The sequence below is a fragment of the Enoplosus armatus genome, chromosome 5 (genome assembly GCF_043641665.1).
Source record: "Enoplosus armatus isolate fEnoArm2 chromosome 5, fEnoArm2.hap1, whole genome shotgun sequence".
NCBI classification, from domain to species: Eukaryota; Metazoa; Chordata; class Actinopteri; order Centrarchiformes; family Enoplosidae; genus Enoplosus; species Enoplosus armatus.
Window position 1 is genome coordinate 4068152 of NC_092184.1, and position 27248 is coordinate 4095399.

The window sequence follows — 27248 nt, forward strand, 5'->3', positions numbered from 1 at the left end:
GGGACCCACACAGGGGTTACGGGGACTTTTATAGGGTGCCTTAAACAAAATGAAGAATAGTTTCATTTCACTGTAAGAAAGCTTGATTTAATTTTATGACTATAATGTAATGAGCCACATAATGATGTCACACAGTGAGTCATGCTTTTGCTCCGTGAAAAAGTATTGATTTCATGCAGCGGTATTAATTGATGTATTTTAGTACATCTGTTAAGTTGTCACTGCGATTGGCTTTATCTTTGTAATGTCGCTGCTACACAGAAACCTGAGGAAGGTTGAAACTATATATATATTCAACTGTTTCCACTCTTCAGAACATTTTCAACAAGCTAACTCCTCAAGGATGGAAAACAGAGTCAATAGAGGAAAAGACACGTTCACAGATCCATCAGCATTAATGTGGACTAAGACAGCATTCAGATGACTGATGAAGCTGATACCCGTGACCTCTGACCTCTACAGTGGTTTGTTGCCGTCTGTGTCTTGTACTGCCCCCAGCAGAATCATAATACAACTCTGGGGGGGTGTTGAGCATGAGTGTGAGTGAGAGAGAGAGAGACAGAAAGGTGGTGGGGGGGGGGTGCAATCTTCCAGTAAATCACCTCACCAAGCCCCCTCCTCATCTCCCAACACTCCCTGTTGCACACTCCTTAACACACACACACACACACATACACACACACACACACACACTGTTGACAGTAAGCAGGAGGGCGGAATGTCGAAGTATTTGCATGAGTCTGTCTGTTGCACGGGCACACACACACTCACACACACACACACACGCACACAGACGCACACACGCACACACAATTGCTATCTGGTGTTGAATGTTTGCTCTGCTGGGGTCCAGTTACAAGGGGGAGGGTGGTGGTCCTCAGCAGCCAGCATGTCTGTCTGTCTCTACAATAGAATAGAAGATAATAGAAAAATGTAGGGAAACTGTGGAAGGTAAACCTGCCTGAACTCAACTTAACCCCCTCTATAGGCTGTAAAGACATTTACACTGTAGTTGTGGTGTTCATCTATGGTACACATGTATGATAAGTGGATGTATACCTGTGGAAATTGCATAATAATGCTTTTCTGTGAAAGATTTGACTATTGTGTCGACCTGTGACACGATGATCACTGGCAGGAGCTCACATATTTATCCAACGCTGCATTACTGTGTGCCAAACCCACCAGTCAGATTGACTGACCTGTTGCAGTTCTGTATCTTAACAACATACCATTAGAGCGAGGGGAAGGAGAGATAATGATACAGAGAGAAAAAGCTACAGAGGGAGACCAGAGAGAGGCAGAGGGATCGGGGGCAAGCAAGGAAAAAGGTTAAGGGATGTTTGGATTGGCTCTGTGAAACAAGCCGACGGAGAGATCGAGACATGAATTATCTCCAGTGACTCTACACACCGAGTCACATTATGATTATGTGTCCTGTCCGGTGTGTTTAGCGCTGGACATCATTGTGTGTATTTTAGTTGTGACCTGCTGAGGGACTGCACATGTGCACGAACAGTTGTCAATAAGTCAAATAAAATGTATGAATGAATGCTATACATGTAATAATAAACTCAGATAACGCATCTTTAATCTTTATTACACCTTATTATAAAGAGGTTTAGTGGCACACAAGTAATGCAACTCTGCCAATAGGCCCCTCTGATTGTGTTTAGTGTTTAATGTTTAGTGCTTTCCAAATGAAAGTAACAAACAGAATGGATGAGGGACAAAAAGAAAGATATGGCACTGAGCAGGGAAGGACATGATAGAAGGGAGAGGAGAGGAGGAGGTGCAGTAAGAAAGTGGGAGAGAGAAGGAGCCCTCCTTCCCGATAGTTTACACAGTACACGGATATAAAAGCTACCCGGCCCGCCTCCCACCCCTCCCCTCCCCTCACATTTACTACTCTTTCCATGTTGTTCCTTCCCTCCACCACCACCCTCCTCCGTCCTCCCTCCCTCCCTTTCTCCCTCCCTCCTCCGGGCCAGAAGAGCGGGGAGCGATCAACCTGAGAGTTAAAACAAACCAGAGAGCCGGCAGGGCAGAGCAGAGCTCACACACACACACACTCACACACTCCCTCACACGGACGCACTCATACCGCTGCTCAGCGCTGAGGAGACTCTGGTGAGCTGTTGCCGGAGAGCGAGGCTGAGGTAGGTTTGCTGCAGCTGTGAGAGAAGATTACCTCACTTGTTTTGTGTTTTATGGCACTTATGAAACATAGCTGGCTCAAAGAGATGAATGTGTGCTCCTTAAAAACAGGCTTCTCGTGTTCAGTTCAACGCTGTAAAGTCAGTCAGAGCAGTTTGAAGCGTTTGACTCAAGTTTGTGGTGTTTTCAATTTTGTTGCAGATTCTGAATGAAATCATTTAGTGCAAGCCTTCATTTCATTGTTCCTCTCTTGGATCTTTTCTAATCTCGCTGCATTTTCCTTGGCTGGTTGTTTTTTTTGAAGACTTTCACAGCTGTTCGCCAGCTAAAGGTCATGTCTTGTCCCCTTTGTACTTTCAGGCGGAAGACAAGAGTGAGACACCTGTACCTGGAAAGCACAGCCTATTGAAGCAGAAGCAGCCCGGGAAGTCCCAGGACAGAGCTAAAGGAGTGGGGATAAAACAGACCAGACCTTTGCCCCCCCCGAGAACTTTCACCTCTCAACCCTTGTCCGTCCACCACCCCACCCCTCCAGCCAAAGCCTCAGCACACTGACTGAAGCTAGACATCCAGGGGCCGGAGGATCTCACTCTTAGGCGTTAACTCACAGACTGTCCTGTTTCCAGGGGGTCACCAGTGGCTACAGCTGCGCTGATGGAAGTCCCAACCCTGGCTGAGATGGGAGACTTGTGTCACCCCCGGTCTTCCTCTCCAGAGGGGGAAACCGTGTGTGCAGCTTTAGCCCGCTATGAGAACACCCTCCGGGATGCCATCAGGGAGATCCACGTGGATGTCAGCGCTTTTAAGCTGGGCATGGAGCGTCGCCTGGAGGAGACAGCCAACGCGAGCGGGCCCCTTGGACGAGCTGTGGCTCAGCTCCAGCAGGAGAACCGGCAGCTCAGGAGTCAGCTGGAGGCTCTTACTCGACAGGTGGAGCTCCTGAGTGGGATGACATGTGACAGGGGCGCCTTGCTGAACAACAGCCACAATCACAGTCAGAATCACAAGAATCACCTCAGTGACATTCAGGAGAACCATCAGGAGATAAAAGAGGTGATCTACGGGAAGGGTCAGGCTCACACTCACACTCAGGCTCACCTCCACATCCAGCCCTGCAGTCTGGGGAGCCCAGCCCAGACCTGCAGCGGCCTCAGCAATCAGACCAGTCCTGCGTCCCCACCTGCCACCTTCTCATCCTCCCCCAGCTCCAGCAGTCCTCCCGCGGGCTCCAGAGTTTCATCCATGGTGACGGGTCCAGTGTCCAGCAGCAGCCCCTCCACCGCCCGCTTCTCCAGCCGAGCCACATTCGCTGTGTCCAGCAAGACTAATGTGAGTACTGCATGTTTGTAGAGAAGAGATTCCCTGTCAACTGAACTCAAGTGCTTCATCTACCCTCATCTGCCTCATTACATTTAACTATTTGTTACTTTTAGCTAACTGGACTGTTTACTCACTACTTTTAGCTATCTATAACAATGCATCTATACTCTCCGCTAAATGTTTATACATATTTTCTCGATTGCTCACCAGTTTTCATGCATTCCCAATTGCAACATGCAATGTTCAAATGTAAGGGCTGGACTCAATATGTGAATATGATAATAGTTTCTATTTTTCAAATAAGTTCAGCCACAATCTTACCCCCTGGCAAATGCAGACGCACCCCCAGTGGTACATGTAAGCCTGGTTGGAAATCACTGCTCTACATGTCAAGAACTGTCTAAATGTCAAGTTTCAAGGAATCTCATCCAAGACAATTTGTGGTTTGTGTCCTCCTGGGCTGTTGCATACAGAAGCTCTTGACATATTTGTACTGACCCACCACTTCACACTCCAGTTTCGGATACTGTACTGTTTAACACGCATGGAAATTGAATGTGCAAAGAGGTAATTCAGTAATTGCCATGTAACTTTCGAGGCTGGGAAAGGGCCGCTGTGGTAAAGAGGCAGAAAGTGGATGTGTGTCATACGATGCACCGGCTGTGTCACTGCGGTTGCACAATAGCCCTCCACCAGGATGCTTAAGGATTTATGAAGTACAGTAACATGAGTGGAGCGGGCTCCTGGGAGGTGAGGTTAGTGTGGTCGTGTGGTTTTTCAGACCTGAGTCAAATATGTGAAATCAGCATTGTGAAATGTAGGCCTCTGGTTAGTCATTATCGCTGTGCAAACCATGTGGGTCCAGTTTTGGGTAATTCTATGTTTTAGCTTCACCTGAATGATTACATGGTTCTGGTTTGAAAAAAAAAAAATCCAACCACTGGTCTTGTGAAACTCCTTCTAAACTCCACTGAATAAATTGAAAAACTAAGCTAAAAACAAGTCTGTTTTCTCAGTTCCTGGAAAGCTGACATTTGTCTTGACACTGAGGGTGTATCAAAACTGTTTTTATCTTGTGTCTGTGTTTGGCTTACATCATAGTTAATCACTGCACTGACGGTGACCAGACGGCCTGTGTCAGTGTTTTCGTGCTCAGTGGTTTCTGAGTTATTATCGGGAATAAACTTTTACTGTCGCCTTGGGATGCCGCTCATGGAAGTGTGTTCTCTGGATTTGGACTTGTAACTCATCTTGGAGTCCCTTACGGTAACTGTCCAGGTTCACATCGTTGCACGGTTGAGTTTGTTTCCTCCCTTGGCTTGTCTTCTTGCTTCTGATGAAACCAAAAAGAGAATCTCCTGGCTTCTGTCCATCCTGTGGTTGCTGCATCGCTCAGCCAGATGATGATGAGCGTGCAGTTTTCCTGGCCTTCCCCTGATCAAAGATTTATGTTGTTTTCAGAACAGAAAGGGAAATTCTGTCCTATCTGTATACATATTTAGAAAAATGAGAATGTATACACAAGCTGATGACAATCGAGATTTTCTTTCTCTTTTTTCTTCCCATTCTTGGGTGTATGAGCATACATGGGTTTGAGTGTGTTTCTGAGTTGTAACTCAGCTCCTTAAGGACTTTGTGATTCTGCAATGGCAAGAATGAATGCCAATTCAACCAATCTCTGCATTAATCTCTCTGCAGAAACTTAAAACACTCTTGCAGCACAATCCAATTTTGTCTGTGTGCTCGGTATGTAAGCAGGAGCATTTAAGCCAAAATAGGCTAAATGCTTCCATCTCGAAGCTGGAATACGCTTCTCCATCTGCACAAAAGCGAACATGCATGGGTGTTGTGTCTATTTTCTTGTAAAGTTCTATGGATTCGGGGTATAACACCTTGTGTACACCGTCTCCATAGCAAAAGCAGCAGTTGCAATCCTCCATCAGTTTTTTCTACCAGACTTTGAACGCTTTAACAGCAAATGCAAGCTTTCATGAACTGACTGTAGCTTCATTGTGTGTCAGTCAACAGTAGATAATAACCACTTACATTTTTAGTGTTATATTTATTACCTAAAGTAAACAGTGAAACCAAATCACACGTCAAGCTGTTTTGCTTTACAAGTACTTCAAAGCCACAGTGGGTAACTTGAATGGCAGGAGGAAGTCCTCAGAGGATGTTATTTACTTCCATGGCGCTCATCCTGCTGTGGAACATATGACATTGATGAGGCCAGTATTGAGATTCTCTTTTTTATTCGGAGCAGAGTTGCTCCTCGGTGAAGCTCTGTATTTTGTCTTGCCTGTAAAGTCACAGCTGACACACACACACACATACCTATATCCTTGCACACGTCCGTTACGCATACTGAGCGCGTATTTGATGGACTGCAGCAGGAAGGAGGGCTGCGGCCACAATATGACATGGCGCAGTTTGTAACCTGTTTTAAAGATATTCAGGTCCTGATTTTTTTTGGAAACACGTACACACACACACACACATTATGCAAATAACTGTTAGTCCTGTATCTGTAATTACCAAACTATGTGGTGGATACAACAGAGGAATGTTATCTTCTGTGAAATCATGTGGTCAGAGAGCGAAACAACACAAGGACACCTTTGTTTCTGTGTGTCTCTGCTGTGGGAGATCCCCCGCTGTCAGCCAAGCACACCACTGCAGAGGCACAGATCAAACATGAGATGCAGAAAATACTCCGAAATAATGTATCAGTGCACAAAGGTTCACTGTGTGTATGCTGCTGCTTCTCTGCTCAAATCATGGTAATTAGCTGCATGGGGTTTTTTTTTTTTTTTTTCTTTTGGTCCACATAGTCAGACCTCGACACGCGGCTGTTTGAATCATAATTGCAGCTCGCTCTTCCTGCCACATCCTCACCTGTCTGTCAGAGACAGACGTGAGGGAGATGCAGTACATGAAGTTCAGTTGGCTGTTCAAACAGGCCTGAGTGACAGGATACACCGACACACACACACACACACACACACACAACACACTGCAGGCATTCTTAACGGCTCGTATCCCAGCTGAAGCGATCTGTGCCAGAGAGATGTGTATGGGCGTGTCTGTCTTCCCGCCTGGTCTCCAGCTGTTACTGTGCACCTTCACTGTGACCTGCCAAGAACACACATACACACACACACCTGCAGCACGTCAGCATGACCGTGTTCATATCCAAAACACACCTGTGTCTGTGTGAATTATGAACACTTCCTTTTTTCTGATCTGTCTGCCTCTCCTCATCAGCTGAGTTGAAATATACATTTTGTATGCTTTTGTTTATTCTCTCTCTCATTCTGCCTTTATTGACAAAAGACATTATCAACATGATTGATTTAAATATTTGAGACATTTGGTCATAGTCTGTTCCACTTTTCTGATTCAGTATATTGGAATTTGCATAAAAATACTTGAATGGTAACCCAGCTGTGTGTGTAATAGTGTGTGTGTGTGTGTGTTTCCATCTGGAAGGTTTTTGAGGTTTGTAAAGAGGCAGCTGTGTGGCTCTTTTCTATCCTCTAATGGTTCTGGGCTACAGGAATTAGTCAAGATTAGGATTAGGACAAAGACCTAAGCCTCCTCAACAATGTCTCCTCTTCCTCCTGTTTTTCCCCTTCACCCGCCTCCACACTTTGCCATCACACACACACACACACATATCTCAGCAGACAACACCGCTGTTGCCAATTACAGTGCCAAAGCAGCCAACTCAATGGGCCATTGTGCGGGTTCTTGTGCTTCATTGGGAATACATTGACTGTGGAAGGATTACATCGGCCCTCCTCTCAGACTCTCTCTTCTCCATCTCTCACCCAGCACCCTTATCTCACCTCAGAAGACTTTTACTGATATGTGACACATTTTGAACTCTGACAAGTTTTGATTCATTAAAGTTTTAGACACTGAGCTTGAACATTCCTTCTTGGCTTTGGCATCTTACCTCAAGGTCCACTTACTAGCTTTTCCAGGGCTTTTTAACCACGTGTCACTGTCTTCATCAGCGGACAGAATTTACTCATTTACTAAATATGGAACTTTGGTCAGGTGGTCATATATAGGTGGAGATAGTAACGCTCCCAAACACTCATCATGGTTAGTAGAGTAAGAGACAACAGCTGTGAGTTGCCTTCTGTGCCTCTGGAGGAGCTCTGTCCAGTCATGATGTCATAGTGATGTCAACAGGGTTGTCTCAGTTTCGGCTAGGGGATCACAAATGTATGGCAGTAAGCCTGCACTACAAACTAGGGTGTGAAGTTTAAAAGATGTGGGCATTTACCAGGCAGGGAATGTTTAAAAGAAAATATGCTATTGAGTTGCAATATGGGAAATGTAGTTTGTGGAGCTTGACCCATACTAGGGACTGAGAGTCAGGATATCTCGGCCTCTGCTGCTTCGGTTTTGACCATTCTTCTTTAAATCTGTCTTTTGTGAGCCCACCAATCTTATGAAAACATTATTTTATTGTGAAATTATAGACAGTTTTATGCAAATAATGCCAACTTTATTGCTTGTCAGGGCAAGCTTTGACGCTAACTAGATATTAAAAGTCATGAATATTTATGGTATAACACGTTTGAATCAATTTCTCTGAAGGTCTTTTTAATAGACAACAAATGTATTATTCATCAGTTGCAAGCTTCATCATATCAGAGGTTGACTGGATCAAATTGAAATTCTATTCAAACATAAATACATAATATAATTACTGTAATATTTCTTCATCTTTATCATTCTCTTTCTGTCTCTGGCTTGGTTTTCTGTCACACACACTTTCATTTTCCTTCTTACCCACAAATACCTTCCCAAACCACACCTGTACCAGTTTAGCACTGTGTGTGTGTGTGTGTGTGTGTGTGTGTTCATTAGCAGATGAACAGATCAGATATGCACAGTCAGGTGAGAGGGTTATCTACTATCAATGCACAGAGACTGGGTGCGCTTGATTTATGGCTCAATACAGCACTTGCATCACATGTTACATAAGAGGTGGTTTCTTGAGATTGAAAAGTTGAGTTTGGGGCAGTTGTGGATGTGGAGTTTTTTTTTGTCCGGACTCAAAAGACAAGCTGTATAGATGTCACATGAGTTTCCATTTAAAGGTGTTACATGCAGCAATTTAACATCTATAAATCATTACCATGCACATTTTGAGGTTTTCCTACAGTGAACCATGTGGTGCAAACTGGGCATATGTTTTGGTTGGTGGTGGCTGGCAGTGGAAGGAATGAAAGGCAAAATCACTTGCAATAGATTCTTGCAGGAAGCAACAGGATTTATGGGAAATGTGGTTTTAATTTTGAGAAACATCTGTACTCACGACGCTACTGCTGCGAGACAGGAGCTGCCCATTGTCTCCACCCTTGTCTTGTTTTCAAAGCAATTATGCCAAACTGTGAAAAGTAATTTGGCAGTAATGATATATTGATGTTCAAAACTGAAATAGCGTCTATTTGTCTGATTATTAAACATTTAAGCTGCTATCTGATGTCATGTGGATGGTGATAAATGTGTGAGAGTTGGTGCACTCCCCCTGACTCCCTCCATCCCTCCCTGTGCGCCCATTAGCTCCATCTCCTACTAACATTGCACAACTCAACCTTGATGCTATCTGTTTCTTATCAGCACACACACACACACACACAAGCAGCAGACCACTACAGCATTCAGCCTGCAGTGTTTCAGTTTAGTCACAGTCTGAGAATAGCCTGATGGATAGATTGCACTGAAATGTACCGGTCCCAGTCCAAACTGAATTACACTGTGATTACTGGCTGCTGGTGCACACGTTTACATGCACAGACCCTCCTTTAGCATTAAGTTATGGAAAAGGTGAAACCTCAATTGCGTGCTTCCTGCAGTGTATGCACACGCATGCTTGTTCTGTACATGTGGAAGTACCCACACGCAGCCATGGTAATTTTCCTGCATTGTGTAATTGTGTGCAGCTATCTGGTGTTGTTTGGGTCCGCAGTAAGAGATGCTGTTCTCTTGTCTGAGTAGAAATAGAGCAGATGGCTTTGCTAAATGTGTGTTACTGAAAAGGGAGAAGAAAACTGAGACCTTTTTCTAACTTCCTTAATGTTATATTCACTATCAACAATGTCCACCGGCATCAGAAACTTGCAGGAGAAAACACAAGCAGCCCGTTGCCGCCATAGCTCCAACATGTAGTTACATTCTTGAGGAGGTCCGATGTAGCCTACGGCGTAACCTCAGAGCCTACACACACATACACACATAGCAGCAGGAAAGAACTGTATCAGCAAAGTAAACAATGATAGCGTTAGGTTATAATGGCAGCGCATGAATATGATTGGACGTTACTAGTCAGCTGAATGAGCCAGTGATGGTGAAGCATGACTTCAGTGCTCTGCCTAAAACCAACGCTATGCTCCAGTAGCAACATTAGGAATGTGGTGTACATCCAACCAATGATATTATGCAGAAGATGTAGCATAATAGAAATGTTTCAGTGCTTTATTATAGCTTGTTTCATTTAATCGCTTCAGATAAATGAAATATGAATTTGCTTTGTTTCATTGCTTACTTTTGTCTTTAACCTCTCGCTGGCAAAGATGAAGGCAAAAAAGACGTGTGAGTCGAGATCTGACAGATCACATTCACTTTCACAGATAACTGAACGAGTGAGAGTGTGTGTGTCTGTGTCTGTGTCTGTGTGTGTGTGTGTGTGTGTGTGTGTGTGAGAGAGAGAGAGCGAGAGAGCTGGACGAAGGGCTACACTGCAGAGTGCAGTGTTGTTTATCTCCATGACGAAGACTGTTGACATTAACACGCCGTCTGTGGAGGCTCCCCCAGGCTGATACTGTGACGTGCAACTTCTGATCTCTTCTACCGGCACCCGTCCATCCATCCATCCATCCATCCATCCATCCATCCATCCATCCATCCCTGTACTCCTCCCCACCTCTGTGGCCCCTTCCTCACCCTTTTACCCCTCCCCCAATGGCCCCCTCAGAACTCAGCTGCATTTTAAGGCTGGATTCCTGGCACCAACACCCCCCCCCCCCCCCCCCCACCCCAACCCTTCATGGTTCATGGCTATTAATACAGCCATGAGCAAGACAGAAAACAGAGTTTCAAACACATACTGACACGGGCATTTCCAATGACTACATTTGTATTTACTAAAATGCCAAATATATGAACTGGCTTTTGAATCATAACTCATGAAGTGAGTGTCATTTCAGAATCTACACTGTTGCTGGTTGATCTGTCTCTCTGTTATTCATTTGCATTATTCATTTGCATGAGTGGTTTGGTAACGCAAACTACTTATCCAGGTCCATTTGGAAATGGTTTGGAAATACTGAGAAAGACATGCGATTAGTAAGAAGTTAAAAAAGTTCAAATAGATTTAGACTGATGAAGAAGAAGAAAGAAATACAACTGAAAGCAGGCCACAGCTGAAGAGAGAGCAAGTGTGTGTGTGTGTGTGTGTGTGTGCGTACACATGCTGGGGGTTTAACAGAGGTATGCGGCCACTCCCTGGCTACCCCTGGCTCTCTTAATGACTTCCAGACAATAGGCCGTGTTCCCGTCATCATCTCTGTGGAAACAGGTTAATAAGTGACTGGCCGGTGGGACAGCTCGCCCTCGCTACCCTCTGGAACCAGTAAGCCTTACTGGAAGTCAACTTCAGAGGTAGATTTTAAGGTTGCCTCTTTGGCTACGTCAGCTCATCCAACCATGGGAATACTTTACATTTTCATTTAGCTGCACTGAGTTCCAGTGTTTTTGGAATAATGCCCAGAAGGCACTTTAAGGAAAATTGGTTTTCTAGGTTGGGTGACACCGTGCGGGGGTCATGGGTGAGAGAGCAGGGGTTCCTAGCGATTTCAGGTTTTGTCAGACATTAAGTCTCCCACCTGAGGAGGGAGACCCACGTATAACTGCTGCTTTGGGCTCAGGAGAAGTCGGAACATGACCTGGAGTTAATCTACTCGCCTGTCAATCACTGTGAGGATGAAATTCGAAATGTAAACTCTCCAGAGGTTAGATGATGGAGTGGTTTCACAACAAGATGAAACTTTTAGGATCCCTGCAGGGAAGTGGGCCATTGCAGCAGCTACAGTAACAGCAGTAAAACAATTCAAATAACAAATGGTTCATATTTAGATAAAACACAGATGGCAAATTCAACACTAGGACATGGCATGTGGAAATGTTAAAGAATAAATAGTGGCCTTATCAGAGTGTGCAAAATAAAAAAAAAAGAAATAAATATATGTATGATATGACTACATTTATGCAGTATGACACGTGAAAGAATATGTGAAGAAAGTGTGTAAACCTGCTGATTAAAGTAAACTATTACTAATTATTAATGATAATTTCCAAGTTAAATGTTTTAATATTTAAGCACCAGTCAATTTTCTCACTGATGAGGCTGTGGCTAGTTTTTATAAACTGTTTTAGACTATTATTTAATTAGAGTGCGATATCTTTACATTTGATCACTTCCATTAACTTAAACAGTCCCTTACTTACACTCTCAATGTGATGTCTTTCCAATTTTATTATTATTTCCGTATTTTTATGAAGAAACAAGAGTAAGGCCGCATTCAGACCAGTTGTGATCTGGAGCTCCAATGTTGGGTTGCGTTATAAGTTGAATCCGCTTTTTTTGGGGTTACCGCCACTGCAGCCTGAACTCAAAATCAATGGGAGGACTGGCATTTTCGCTGCAACGTCGGATTTGTTCTTAATGCAGCCTAAAGGTCTACAGCCATGCTAGCAGCTCTGTGAGGTCACTGCTTTAAATGAAATGCTCGCAATGGCAATGCTAACATGCTAATGTTTAGCAGTTCAGCAATCCGTCCAATAGTTGTTGAGACATTTCACTGAAAACCAACCGTCAGACCATCACTGCCCCCATCACTGCCCTCTGCTCCAGATTACTGGCCCTCTCACCTGTTTCTCCACACACACACACACACACCACCTGTTGAGTGTAGTCAGCTGCTCTTAGGGATGGAAGTGAAGGGAGAGGTGAGACAGACTGTCTGTGTTCACTTGGCCTGGGAGAGACCGAAACCATCGGGTCTTCTTCCATGGTTCTTACAAATCTTTAACGGTGACTTAATCAACAACCGACAAGGCTGATATGAGAGTTTTATATGTTATATGCGCTATGTATGAACAGTATGCTATCCCACACAGTGACGTTTGGGGTCAATTAGAGCTCAGAGAGGTCACTCCCTTGTAGACACCTTATGAACAAACTTTTCCAATGACAGAAATCCAAATAGACTTATTTGAGATGCGACATGAATGTGTATTTGTTTTATAGCTGAGGCCCCATGTTCATGTGTCATGTTCTGTAGTGGGCTTCTGTCATCAGTTCAAAACTATGTTTATCAGTAATTCACATAAGATTAGGAAATGTAATTAAGTATTGAGGTGATCTATCTATTATGAGTATGTTTTTAAGCTGTTTGAGAGGGCCTGGTGTATCCAGGACCCCAAACTCAACATCAGGGTTACATATGCTGTTTGTAAAAGTGACATGTTGGCCTTCGGGTAGCACTCGAGGGCCAGGAAAGATCATGAAGTGTCCAAGACAGAAAGTCTTCATCCTCTTAGGGGCATGAATTTGCTCAGTAATCGTTGTTGCTCCAGTCCAAAAGAGACAGACCGACTGGCTGACATCACCATGCACTGTCCCTTCCACCAGTGAGGTAAAAACTGGTCTGTATCTCTCACCATAAACAGAGAGTGTAATGCCTCTTTTTATTTTAGCAACAGATTGTTACAGCCGGTGGTACTGTGTTTATGGAGAAAACCTTTTTCCCTGTACAGTGGCTCGCACCTGCAATTAGGTTTTTATATCCTCTCAGTTCAAAGGCTGTGCATATTTTCCACCCTCGATCCAAAGTGGTATTCCCTGCGACTCTTCTAGCAGAGAAATTGCAGCCTGCGTGAATGCATTTGAAGAACAGGTGGTTTGACTCCGAGAGGATTCCTCTGAAGGCTCCTGGGAGGAAATTACAGAGCAGGAGTCCTCTGTCACTCACTGTGTCCTCTGATAGCTGAGCAGAACTCTGATATCTTTACAGTAGCTGCGTGTACACGAGAGCTCCTTGCTTCATTGCTTACATTTACACTTGTACTGCTGCTGTGTTATTATGTGCTTTTGTTATGATGAATGGGAGTTTATAAAAATTCACAATGTGTAGCGTACTGTAAGCATGTCCTGTCACCTCACTCATAGAGCCATGTTACTGCTATCAGCACAAAGGCCTCACTGTGAAATCATGCATGACTTGATGCCAATCTTTGTGTAAGTGCGTTTGCTTTACAAAATGAGTACTTAAGTTAGGAACCCGCAATGGTGAGTGTAACTTGTGTGACAGATACACACACACACACACACACACTCTTTCTCACACACACGCGGGCACACTGACACTTACTGGAAGGCCGCCAGCCTCCATTGTTCTAGTGTTCCATTCCTCCGCCACCCAAAGCTCAAATGTCACCCTTTTGTACTCTTTGATGTCCACCTTTATTTCTACTTGAGTACTTGATTTTGCAAAGTCACAGTACTTTTACTAGAGTACAGTTTTTGTCCACATGTCCAAAATCCAGACTGAAGGAGACGACTTGAAGGTGGCTGCAGTACAGAATTGGCAAAGCATTATAGGGAAGATACAAATCATGACTTTAGTTCATGTTGCAAGAATACCTTGACATTTCGGGAAATACATTGATCTTGCTGAGAGTTAGATGAGAAGCTGTGCGTTGAATATTCCGCTAGCTAGAGCCAGCTAGGCGATTAGCTTAGCATAAAGACAGACTGGGAGCAGCTCAAGTTAGCTAGAAATATAAAACCACAACTTGTTGTTTTCACATCTTTGTGTAGGGATTAAACAAACCACATATAACCAGAAGAGGTCAGAGTCGGCTGTACTCAAGTAAAAGTACTGTTACCTTGCAAAATCAAATACTCAAGTAGAAATAAAGGAAGACATCGGAGAGTATTTACTGAAAAAAACGGCTTGAGTAGCGAGTAACTTAAGAGGTCTCACGGCTTTTATTTGAAGTGGATGTGACTGGAATGATTTCAACCACAGACGGTCCTCCTCAGGTCGAGGTAAAGAAGTAAACATGCACCTGTATTCATCGTCATCGACTCCTGATTAGACAATCTGCTACATATACCGCAGAGCAATATTTCCAGTCTGTGTCTTTCGAGTGTGACAAAAGATTACAGTAATATTATACTATTGAGTACACCAATAAGTTAAAGAAATGTTTCATTACATTCTTTGCTTGTTGTCTCCTATATATTATATTATGCTTTGGCAAATGAATCAGTAAATCAGAATTATGTCAAAAAGTGAATATAAAGAGTGTCAACATGTTACAGTGTCCTTTGATAGATCAGATTAAAGCTGAGAGTCGGCGCCTTGACTTCATAGTCATTGTTTCATTTCAAATGCAACACACTGGAGTACAGAGCCAACACAACAAGGTGTCTCTGGTGTGACACTTTCTGACAGCGCTGTATGTTTCCCAGCAGACTACACAGCGTGCCCTCCTCAAATAGTCACCCTCCTGCAGCTGAGTCGTCCCGTCCACACCTCACCCCCACCCCGACAAAGTCTTTATTAAAGTGTCAGTGATGTGGATGTCTCTGACAGCTAAACAATGTCTTCTGACTGAACACAGGACGTGGCGCTCACCCAGCACCCTCATACCTCCTCCTGTTTGAACAGACAAGGTTTCCCAGGGCACGTTGTTTCCGAAGTAACTGCCAATATTGTGGCATTTGCAAATGTCCTGGTGTACATTTTGTTAGCATTACATGTCCTGAGTTAACACTGGAAGAGGAGCGGTAATTGCGTTTAGTTTCAGCATGGGAACAGTACATGCCCTTATAGGATTCAGGCTAATATATCATAATGTCATCATGACAAGTTTTAATTTTGACGTTTGTGATTTGTGAATATTAAACATAAATGTCGCCATTTGATGTGTTGCACCACTGTATTCTTGAAGCTAACACTCGACAGAGTACAACAAAACAATGCGATACACTACTTTACCAATACCGAGTGGCAGCCCCCTGTCACATTTTCAGTAAAGCTGGTGTTGTGGAGCTTGAGGTGAGGCGATGCAGAGGTTCTGTCATTGCTTGTGAGTCCAGTTTCCTCCAGATGGAAAGTTAGCGAACAGCTGTTTAAGAAACATTTTGATTTATCTTTCCCTGTTGGTGAAGGGTTTTTTTTCAAGCCAGTGGCCACAATGCCAGAATTGTATTTGTGCAATTAAGCTGAGTCTGCTGGGACATTTGTCCAATGTTGACCTCAGTGTGGCTATACATGAAGTACAGGGTGAGATGCCCAATAAAGATGGCAACAATTTAGGTTGATCAAACTCCTTCTTTCCTCCTTCCTCATCTTCATCGACGTCTTTCTCCTTCCTCCTCTGTCTCAGGGCTTTTCCACATTTTCTGCTCTGTTTCACTCATTTCATTTCGTCCAAACATTTTATAGTTCCCCACTCATGGTGCGATGACGCACTCTCGGGGAGGAAGGGATTTGTTGTTCCCTGAAGACAGAAAAGGGAGCTTTTGTCTGCTTACGCTTCTGTCACTCCATTGTGAGACTGCTATGAGAGAGGAATTGCATGTACCTACATTTATGGGTCGTTCCTCTTCTCAGTTCCCTTCAAGCTTTAACTTTGTCTGATTTCCTTTGTAGAAGTCAGGGACAAATTAGGATGGAAACACACCTCCTGTATGTCCATCAAGGGTTCTGTACACCGCTCAGCTTGGTCTATTTCAGTGTCATCTTGGCACGATGGCTCCTACTTTTAGACACTTATCAGTAGGCAGCAAACACTCTAATACACACGTGTCTGCCAATACAGAGAAACGTGACTGATGTGGGTTTGTGAAGCTGCCACCAGCTGATAGGTTGAGGTGATGATATCTTTAAATGTGATTCCTAATTTACAGGGATACAGGGTTTCATTCGGACTTTGATCCTTGGCACAGGTGTAGGTTTTGGGACTCTCATGGAACAAAATTACTGCTGATCACATTTTTAGGTGGCCTATCCAGCAAACATTTCATTGGCTATTGAATTCCAAACCCATTATCGATCCACATGAGCGCAGTCTACAACATGGTAACAACGTTACTATGGACACTGGGTTACTTTGGACACATATTTACTCAGGTTTTCATTGCAGGTGCAGACTTATATATATATCCACACATACATACATATTTGCAGTGTAGCAGCTGCTAGCAGAAATATTGACTGCCCTTGATAGCTTCCTGGCAATAATATAACAGCAAATATTGCTGACGGTCTTTATCAGTTGAGTTAGAAAAGAAGGGAAATAACATATTCTTTCTCCATTCACATAAAAAAAACAGAGGGAACGTGGATAAAGTGATAATGCAGGGATGAAGAAATACAATATATGAACTTTGGTCAAGGCCAGGAAGTTCAACATCACTGTAAGGCAGGATGAAACAGATTTCAAAGCAGGGCTGTTTCTGATTGATCGGAGAGACTGTCTTGCTGACATCTATATTTTAATAGGTGATAATCCCTAAAAACTGTAAACCAGTACATCAAGTGCAGAGTAAATCCAACAGATATCAGTTGATGTTTGTCTGCATACTCATGAGGTTCCAGTGCCAAAGTGTTTGTGTATGCGTGCGTGTATGCATCAGTGCTGTGCCATGTTAAGTGTTGAGCACCGGGGTGTTCTGCCAGCAAAAAAAGACCTTGAGATACCGGAGAGTTTACAGGAACCTCAGCAGCTCCGCTATCATGTTCCCACCCACCCCCCGACCCACTGTGGACGTCTGATGATCTGAGAGCTTGAGCCGAGAAAGCTCCCCTCCCCGAAGCCAGACATTCTGCAATTTGTCTCCCTCCTGCTGGATAGCCAGCTGTTTCCACCTCACTACCCCATCCCTCTGTCTCATTTCCCATCATGCAATATACAACTGCTCCCCTCTGCCTTCATCGCCTTTTCATACATAATGATATTTTCTCCAGAAGTCCTCACTTTTTCCCTTTCAGATTCCCTTCCAGGTGTGTCACCCCCCACTCTTTATGAAATGACATCCTCTACTTGCCTTGTTTTAACACACACACACACACACACACACACCCCACCAGCATTCCTATATGGTGAGCTCATCCAAACACACACATTTACACACTCCCAGCCCTTTCCCTCAAGAGAGCACTGCATGGTATCTCACAGCAAGAACAGCATATTGTACTTTTTATGGGGCACAGTAATAGTTTTAGGTTTCTGTCTTGCTGGAGACTCTATTGTTTTGCTGGCAGAAAATTGAGTTTCTTCAATCCATAAGGGGTTGATTCATGCAAATAGAAAAAAAAAAGTCTCTTACCTGTAGTAGTATCTAGCCATGCAGATGCTGAAACTTTGTGCCTCCAACCAAAAACAATGGAGGTAAATGGAAATTTACAGCATTTACAGCATGGATAATCCACAGAACACTGGGACTTCTTATCCAGTGTGGCTCCAATGCAAACTGTTCACAATGAGGTCTGTGGATTATCAAAGATAATCAGGTCGATATATAGATTTCAGCTGGTGGCCTTAATTCATGACACTTTTCATAGTGCTAGCAGTCAATGAAAGTTCCACACAGTGCTAACATCCCTTGGACTGAACAGTGTTAAAAAGGCTCAGGAACTTGACCTCCTAAATGACTACTTTTTCTCACTTTCAAGCGATAGCGTATAAATGTGAATGGTCCAGGTTGTTTTTCTGTATGGTCACGTCCTCTGCCGGCTCATTCAGTGGTTTCAGACAGCAGAGACAAGCCGACCAGATGCTTCGGTTCTGCTTCCAAACATGCCGACTTTATCTAAACACAGAATTGATGCATCAGATGCACCAGTGGTGAAATAATGTTCTCGGTCAAACACAGCGCAGAAATCAGCCATGTCTATTTAATTCCACTGTGACAGCCAATTTTGAAACACAACCAGCTGTTCGGAGGATCTCCAACATGGCTGCCCGAGGGTGAATTATGTCTCCTAAAAGCCTGTTCCAGGGTCTGTTAAGCCAACGCAGATACAATGTGGCATGTGGTTTGATACTGACCTTGAGAAAACGTACACAGCTATCAGCGCTGCACAATGGACCCGAGAAGTGTTGTTCTGTGCCAAAGGGGCCGACTATCAACACGCTAAGCCCCATCTATCTGTCTGACAGGGCCACATGGAAAGTGACAGCTTGACCCACAACCTATGTGGGTCAGCAAAACCATGTGGTTAAGAGTTTGAGATAAAAGTATCTGCTCGGGACGGCGATTAGCTGTTTCCATGTAGCTGATTGTGTTTGGAGAGAGGAAAAAGAGCCTCCGCTGCAGGTCCCACGCTGATCACAGAGACAGGAAGTAGACAGGGTCACATAAACATTGAAATGTGAACTCAAGTTACAGATGAAGTTTGACATTAAAACCTGATCTCAATCATTTCACCAGTCGGGCTGCCAGATCGCCGGATAGATTTTGGCAGCTCTCCCATCACTGAGCGTGTCAGTGACAGCGGTGCTCAATTCAAAACAAAGACCTCTCGAGTCTTATCACAGGAGGGGAGTCGGACACACAGAACAGAACACCTACAACAACCAGCTCATTTATCCACTTCACGAGGTCCACACGTCGACCAGCTTTGAAGTGCGCTGAGTCAAGTCGTGCCTTGACGATCTGTTGTTTTGTTTTGTCTGAAGTCTTGTCAAAAAAGCCCACATGTTGGAGAGAAGTCCAGAACCTGAAGAGAGTGAAATGGTCCAACAATGACTCAATGAGCAACAAACATCTGGATTTCTTTTTTTTTTTTTTTTTTTTTGTTCAAACCAGAGGAACACGATGCCCTGGCTCTGTGATCCAAACAACATATTGCTTTATGAATGGCTCCAAACAGAACTCACACAAGATTACAGGGGCAACAAGTACAATTGTGGCAAAAACACGATACTGTGGGCAATCGATCAATACAACTGAACAATGCTACAATGATTCATTCACCAGTCATTCACAAGATGGTTAAAATGCTGGCTTTCAAAACAGATTTTCCAGCTTGAACTCGGTTTTGGAACCACCATCAGCCCTCCTACTGGTCGCCAGTGAAGGTCAAATATGACTTCATGCTTCTTTAAAAGCAATGAAGGGTGCTAGTGTGTTGTTGCTAACTATACACTCCTTATGTGTTTCAGAGTATTGAGCGAGAGGAGCCAATAGAGGTGGACCCCGCCCCAACGCATGCTGTACTGGAGAATGGGCACGCTGCTACCACAGGTAACCACGTCACAACTGTCCTGCAGCACACAACGGTCAGTTCACTAGTCATTGGCAGTGCCCCTCAGCCTGCGAAAACAGTCGCATGATGTCCTCTGCGGCTCTGGAGGAGCTTTGTGAAGTCTGAGAAAAATAACCCTGATGAAGTCATCAGCGACTCTGGCTAGGTAAGGTTAGCTTGGGCTCAGGGACTCTTTAACAGAGAGCCTGCGTTACAAACGCAAGGAATGCATTTGGAAAGACGTGTTCAGGCAGGGAGGGTCTTACAAAAAGATGCTGGTGCGTAGCATTATGGGAAATGTAGGATCAGAATATCTCAGCTTCTGCTACATCCATGTTGACCCTTCTTTTTATAATCTGTCCATTGCGAGTCCCCCATCCTTATGGAAGTTCAATACCAAATTACTGGGGAGAGCAACTTTATATTTGTGCAGCACGTTTTTAGGCTGATATCAAGCTTATAAATGCGTGAGGTTGGAGAAGTTGCCTTACGATAAAGTCTTTTCCCCCATGTTGATCATAGTTCATAGATCATAACAGGTTGTTCTTGTTTGCATCCAGTTGGAATTAAGTGGTTCAGAGACTTCTTATCCACTGTTCTGGCCGCCTGATGAATATAAATCCAAAATTCACTCCCCTTCCAGCTTTGTTTTGGTCTCCACCAACTCCTGAGGGAATTATCTAGCTCTTAACTACTTCCTGCTCCGCTATGTTCACCAGCTAGTCACTAACTTTGTCTGCTGTGTGGTGCTGGGGAGGTATAGTGTACAGGTAGCAGTTCCTTCACTTTTGTTTTCATTGAAAACAGCTGCATCTAAAAAAGGACAAAAAACTCCTTACAGCTGAGCGAAACTGTGGAGTCTGGTGATAATTCTCTCTGGGTGGGTGGGTTTAATCCATTGTTTATATAAAAATATAGATTTTCATCAATGTGATCATTTAAAATCTTTTCATCCAACCAGAACATTCAGAGTTGGTACACGGAAAGATCTCTCCACCCAATGACCTCCCACACGAGCACACAGCCCCTGTTGCCATGCGGATGCCTCACCTCCCCATCACTGCTACGACCAAGACGGCAGAAATGAAGGGCCCCGACTCCCCCGGCAGCCCTGGTGGTTCTCGGTCCTCTCCAATCTCTGAGGCCTCACCTACCAGCCAATCAGCTGCTTGCACCAACCAGACCCAACCCATTGAGGAGCCTCCAGTTCAACCAGGTGGCTGATGGTCTCAACTCATTGTTATAATGCTGAAAGACACAAGCTTCATACTAAAACATACTATTTACCTTTACCAGGTTATAAATAAGGATATTTGGTATAGAGACGTCCAACTGAAGGTTCATTTGCTGGATTTTTCCTTCATAGTTAATGTAATACATGATCTCAAAATGTAACATTTACAAAGATCGCCGTTTTTTTCCTGTGTTTTTTCCCAACATGAATGCAACAGTCGGTTTTGTAAAGTCTTTCTGTCTCAACTTACGATCTCCTTTTTCTTTTTTGCTGTTAGTATCTTCTACATGGACCCCTACATCTATCAGAGCTCTGGGATCTCCCCGCCTTCAAGGTGAGCCAGGCTTTCAGACACACATGCTTTCCTGTTTGAGACAACATCATGGGTATGATTCACTTTGACGGTTTTATCCTTTGCAGAGAAAACAAACTCAGCCCCAGCTAAGTCTGTGACCTACTCAGGGCTTCTGCAGCATGACAGGTGAGTGAAAGGCGACTCATCTTTTAAGACAGGTAGAATAGGTTTGGCATTGTCTGACACCTTTGCGCTCCCGTGCCGCAGAGATGGCGACGTGAGCAGTGACAGATCCTTCGGGCAGGTGGGAGAGAGGAGGCGGGAGCTGGTGCGTTCACAGACTCTGCCACGTAACATTGGCGCTCAGGCTCGCCGATCTATCTTTGAGAGGCTGGACTCTGAAGCCAGTAACAGGTAAATGCAACGTAATGCTGCTTTCGGGGTCACATGGGAATTATGGTAGATACAAGTTTCTTAAACTTTGAGACTCTCTCATGTATCCTTGCCTCGCTTCTGCTTATCTGCAGTCGCCCCAAACCAGTGGACTCTAAACCTAAACTGAAGCGGTCTCAGAGTTTTGGGGTGTCCAGTGCCAGCAGCATCAAACAGATCCTTCTTGAGTGGTGCCGCTCCAAGACCATAGGCTACCAGGTAAAACACCAATTACAAACTTGAAGACACAAGTCCAGTCTGGCAATGTTATCCTGTTGTATCACATTTATTCTTAGGTCATACATTCATCTGTTCAGCCTATTTACAGCCGTATTCTCTAACATTTGGTCCATAAATTAAGTTGCTACTTGGCTCCACACAAGTTCTATGCCGGTTTTAGCCCATTTGCTACAAATTGCACAAACATGACATTACTGCTGACCATTTTCCAGAGCAGATCATAGTTGATTCCATTTTCGAATATCTTTTCCTACCCTCCAGACAGTCACTGACATCAGTGCAGTTCACTTTAGCATGAAAATCAACTGGCAAAGGCTTGCTTGAGATAGGTAATCCAGTGTGTCTGGTTATATTTTTGTTAAAATTACGTTATTGTTGCACAGTGAAACCTGACGCTGTGTTCAGGTCCTGTGGGGAGGATCTGAGCTTTTAAAGTCGGCAGCAGATCGGCAGCAGCAATGTTAATGCAAGAAGCTAATAAATTCACATTATCCTTTTCGAAATGTCTTCCAGCTGGTAGTCTTTTGGGTTTAACCTTCTGGCAACATAGCTTGTGAGTATAATGCTTTTCCTCAACCTTAATGGAACTTCCCACCAGCACATGAACACAGCCGACCATAGATATCCATCCAGGTTTTCAACTACAATATCATGCCATGATAATGTATTTTTGACAAGAATAGGTTTTAAGATAAGTATATGATTATAGTGATGGATTGCCCATGTTGACCAAAACTTCATAGTGCACAGAAATGATCTTCTGTAGGTATTTACTGTAGATATTTAGATTGACATCAATCTCACGTCGGTGCATTAAGAAGGTGAAGGTGGAAGTCTTTAGCCTAGCTTAGCATGAAGACAGGGGGAAACCGCTAGCCTGTTAAGCACATCTCTAAACTTCATTCATTAACACGTCTTGTTTGGTTTGTTTAATCCACGCACACAAAAAAAAGTACGCTAGTTTCATTGTGATGCCTGGTTGTTGTTTGACAATTGTAGTCACACCACGTAACCCTAACCCTAAAACCACAAATTGTTGTTTTTACATTTCTTTGTCTTGAAAAACAGATACATGTACATTAGAGAGATTTAGAGGTGTTGGTAAGCACATTTCTTAACTTTGGAGGCAGCCAGGCTAGCTGTTTCCCCTGCTTCCAGCCCTAATGCTAAGCTAGGCTAATTGCCCTTACTTGCGTTACAGACACGAGAGTGGTAACGATCTTCTCATCTACAGTGTAACTCTTGGAATGAAAGCATGTTTCCCATAATGTCAAGCTAGTCCTTTAACAGGGACAGGGCACATTATTCAGCATTACTGTACGTGTGCCAGAGTAAGCAAAGGGAGGAGAAACGAAAATACTTAGAATGGCCAGCAGTAATGAAATGTTTACACAATTTGTCGTAAATGGGGCTCAACATGCAAAATCTCCAGCATGGTCCTTTAGTATGAGATGAAAGATACAAGTAACGTGTTTTAAATGAGCCCACCTCCTGTCGGCGTAGCTCTCACCTGTCAGCACACAGTGCAGTGCTAATGTGCTAACTATCTACCCCTCAACAGTAGGGGTGTGTGGAAGTGTGTGTCCTTGTGAATATAGGTGTGTGTGTGTGTTTTGGGGGTGCAGGGTTAAGGTAGTAGGAGTCATGGTTGAGAACACAGACACATTGCTGCACTCTGGTACCCATTTCTGCTCAGCAGCCTGTGCCAGCTGCTCCATGTGGCTTTGGTTATAGTGAAGCCAGGCAAAGCCAAGACTCTTATTAACTGGGAGCAAACACACATACCCGCACACACAAGAGAGCGAGATGTTCATCCGATGACTTGACATGTCGCATTTCATTCAAAGCAAACTCCAGACTAATAAAGGACAGCCTTGAAATGACTTGATTTCAAAAGCATGTAACAGACCAAAAGCAGGAGAGGAAAGTGGAGGAGAGAGAAGGGGGGGCGTCTGTTTTATCCATCATAATTATGGGCTAGACAGTGAACGGGAGATGGCTTTATGAAGCTACAACAAGCTGCCAGTCTGCTTTACAAGTCGTGCTCTTTTACCTCCTTCAGTCCTTCAGCTCTTCCTGCTTTCTTCCACGCACACAAAGGCCTGGAAGACAGTGACACACACACAGACACGCTTGCCACATCACCAAATCTCCCCTTTTCTCTGTTTCTCTGTAGAACATCGACATTCAGAACTTCTCGTCCAGTTGGAGCGACGGGATGGCTTTCTGTGCTCTGGTCCACTCCTTCTTCCCCACTGAGTTTGACTACAACTCTCTGTCGCCCGCCAACCGCAAGCACAACTTTGAACTGGCCTTCGGAACTGCAGAGTGAGTGAATATGACGACAAGGCAGGGGTGTTTCAGTGTTTCTGATGTGAACGACTGATGATGCTTACTAAGGGTGATGCAGAGCCGTTCCAGAGGCTTTCACAACTTGACAAGAATAAAAGTCTGCATAGGAACAGTTTTATTTTTTAGCGTTTAACTAGATGTAAACATACAGAGTGAGATTCAGGAAACAATATTGGCTCATTTCCAGTCTTATTGCAGAATTAATATCAGAATTGTATCGACGTGAATCTGCACTCGATTTTTACCTTTTGTTTTGTTTTGTTTCCCTTTGAATGTTGTGAAGGAATAGTAAGACGTTTTGTGCAAAGAGTGAGTGGGATGATACCGATCTTATGTTTGTGCGGTAAGTGGTTAGCCTAGCTTAGCATAAAGACTGGAAACAGGGAGAAGCAGCTCGATCTAACTTTTCCCAAAGTGAAACAATAATGTACGAACACCTCCGACGTTCAGAAATAAACAAGTAGTATATTGTTTGTTTAATTCCATACTCTTATACTGCTCCATACTACGTATGTGCTGTTACTATTTCTTTGCTAACAGCCGGGTGCAGTGACTGTGCGCAGTTTCCCGCTGTCTTTCCCGGCTGCCAGGTTTGGTACCGTTGTGCCTGTACAGAGTTCCTATACTAAAACCTGTCCTCGCCAGCCTGCCTGGCAACCGTTGTTGGGCAGGTGAATAAACTATTGTTCACCAAGAAATAATAACACCACGTACATGACGCCCCCCCCCCCCCCCCCCCCGCCCTTTAAACCACAAATTGTATTGTAACATTGTTTGTGTACAGATTAAACAAACGGTTTACACCGACAGGCGTATTTCTGAGTTTATGGGAGAAAGCCAGGCTAACTGGAACCCCTCATTTGTTAGTAGAGAGTTAGTTGTGGTTTCTGAATTTTGCTGAATCTGAAAAGTATTGATTGGCCATAACGGCATCAACAGTCTTAACTTTATTGTGGCTGAAAGTGTCTTAATTTGATTTCTTTGTTGCTTTTGTTTTATATGCAGCGCTCACATTTGATATGGCAACATTCCTGCCTGTCCCATTTATTTCCCCGTGCTTTTTTCTTTTAGATGTTTGGTGAAAAGTGTGCATTCCTCGTGACTCCATGGCCTCACAGAGCATGCCTCATTGTTTCCACAGACAGATACTGTACAGGCTGCATGCAATAGATCAGACATTACATAGGCCCACAGCATGGACGTGCACACGCTGCATGTCAGAGCTTAAAGACTACCAACCGATTTAAGAATGTGTTGCATGTGCTGCAGAATTAAGCTGATTTGACTGAAAAACAATATTCACTTGGTCACAGGATCAATCCTTCATATGTATCGTGGCAGCTTTAGATTTGTCCTCTTAAAGAGATCACGCAGCAGAGACTTATTGAACAATAAATGTATATGAATCATTACATGCATAGTGTCGTTCTTTAACCCCTCAAAACATGTTTGGTAGAATGTAAAGGAAAAGTCGGTGTTTTCATCACAACGGTCCAAGACACGACATTCGATGCAGATTATGGTTTTAGAAAGATTGGATTGATGCACCAGGCAGGTACTGTCTTTTTCTTGATACAGTTCAGCCATTGTGTTTCACCTCTCGTATCAGCTGAGACAATTAGTTGACTAGAAGAATCAATGGAAAGTTAATCGGTGGCCATTTTGATAATCGGAAAAATACCAAACGTTCTCAGGTTGCAGCCTCTCAAATGTGAGGATTTGCCGCTTTTGTCTGTTCTGTGTCATTGAAACTGAATATCTTTCCATTTTTGGACTCTTGGTCTGAAAAAATTTAAATTTTAATATGTCACCTTGGTCTTCAGGACATTATTCAGGATTTTTCCACCATCTCCTGACATTTTGTAGACCAATCAATAGACCAAAGAAACCTTAAACTGATTCAGATGACACATTTCAGAAGCTTTTTTCAGCCTGACAATGAAATTCTTCATAATGCCAAATCCTGCTTTGGTGGACTCCCTCCCCTCTGACTGTGTGTTTCTCCGCCTGTGTCTCCAGAGTGAAGGCAGGCTGTGACCGGCTGATCGAGGTGGAGGACATGATGATCATGGGTCGTAAACCAGACCCCATGTGCGTCTTCACCTACGTCCAGTCCCTCTACAACCACCTGCGCAAGTTTGAGTGAAGCTCAAAAAAAAGCAGAGGATCTTGTTTTCTGTACGACTTCTCCTTTTAGACTTTTTCAGCCTCTTGCTCACTGTTAGGCGTCCAGCGGTAGGCCTTCATTCTTGCTGAGTGGAGATCTGGGGCTGGTGGGGGAGCACTTTGAAAATACGGCACTGCCCCCTGGTGGTGGATTAGTGAACATTACCTCCACATGCTGCAGGAGAAGTGCTCGCACCTCAGTCGACAGATACACAGTGGACCTTGACTCATGGGGGAAAATACTGTGTATGTGTGTGTCCCGTGGTGTTAAATGTAATGAAGAATTTACACACAAATGTCAGGGTTGGTTTGTCAAGAGTCGTTTTCTCTGTATGTATTATGTTTGTGTGTTTGTGTGCGTGTGTGTAGTTGAGATACAATATATCGGACAAAGAGTGCAACCATTGCTGAGTTGTCTAAGTGTTTATTATCACCCACACGTGTTTGAGAGTGAGTGTCCATATTAACCTTTAATTTTGCACCAAAGGACAGGATGTGTGTTTCACAAATGTCAACTGAACTGTAGGTTTAACTGTGGGGCGGAACATCTGACAAAATAGTATGGAAAATAAGATGATGTGTTGAAATGGAGTTGATTGCTGACAGATATTTACATCCACATATGCTGTGATATTGTATAGTGTTAAGACGATGTTGAGATATGGCAAATTAAATCAATAAATTGAACTGTCTGACACCCAAATGTGGA

The 27248-nt window shown here is 43.8% G+C and overlaps 1 protein-coding gene across 2 annotated transcripts; it reads left to right on the forward strand.

Moving 5' to 3' along the window:
• The first annotated feature begins 2687 nt into the window (after positions 1-2687).
• On the forward strand, positions 2688-27242 carry smtnl (smoothelin, like). Of its 2 annotated transcripts, XM_070905820.1 has the most exons (10): positions 2688-3131; positions 3318-3486; positions 19738-19819; positions 20782-21036; positions 21332-21388; positions 21475-21535; positions 21617-21763; positions 21877-22000; positions 24198-24349; positions 26393-27242. In XM_070905820.1, exons 1-10 carry the CDS (start codon positions 2812-2814, stop codon positions 26517-26519), a joined length of 1494 nt encoding a protein of 497 aa, XP_070761921.1. In that variant the 5' UTR covers positions 2688-2811; the 3' UTR covers positions 26520-27242. The 2 variants fall into 2 exon arrangements, with proteins under 2 accessions (XP_070761921.1, XP_070761920.1); XM_070905819.1 differs by having other exon boundaries at positions 2688-3486.
• The last annotated feature ends 6 nt before the right edge of the window (positions 27243-27248 follow it).

Bases quoted from the DNA above. Each gene is read 5' to 3' on its own strand.
- smtnl (XM_070905819.1), top strand. From the start codon at position 2,812: ATGGAAGTCCCAACCCTGGCTGAGATGGGAGACTTGTGTCACCCCCGG. The intron at 21,764-21,876 runs GTAAATGCAACG...GCTTATCTGCAG, and splicing joins GACTCTGAAGCCAGTAACAG to TCGCCCCAAACCAGTGGACT. The intron at 22,001-24,197 runs GTAAAACACCAA...GTTTCTCTGTAG, and splicing joins CCAAGACCATAGGCTACCAG to AACATCGACATTCAGAACTT.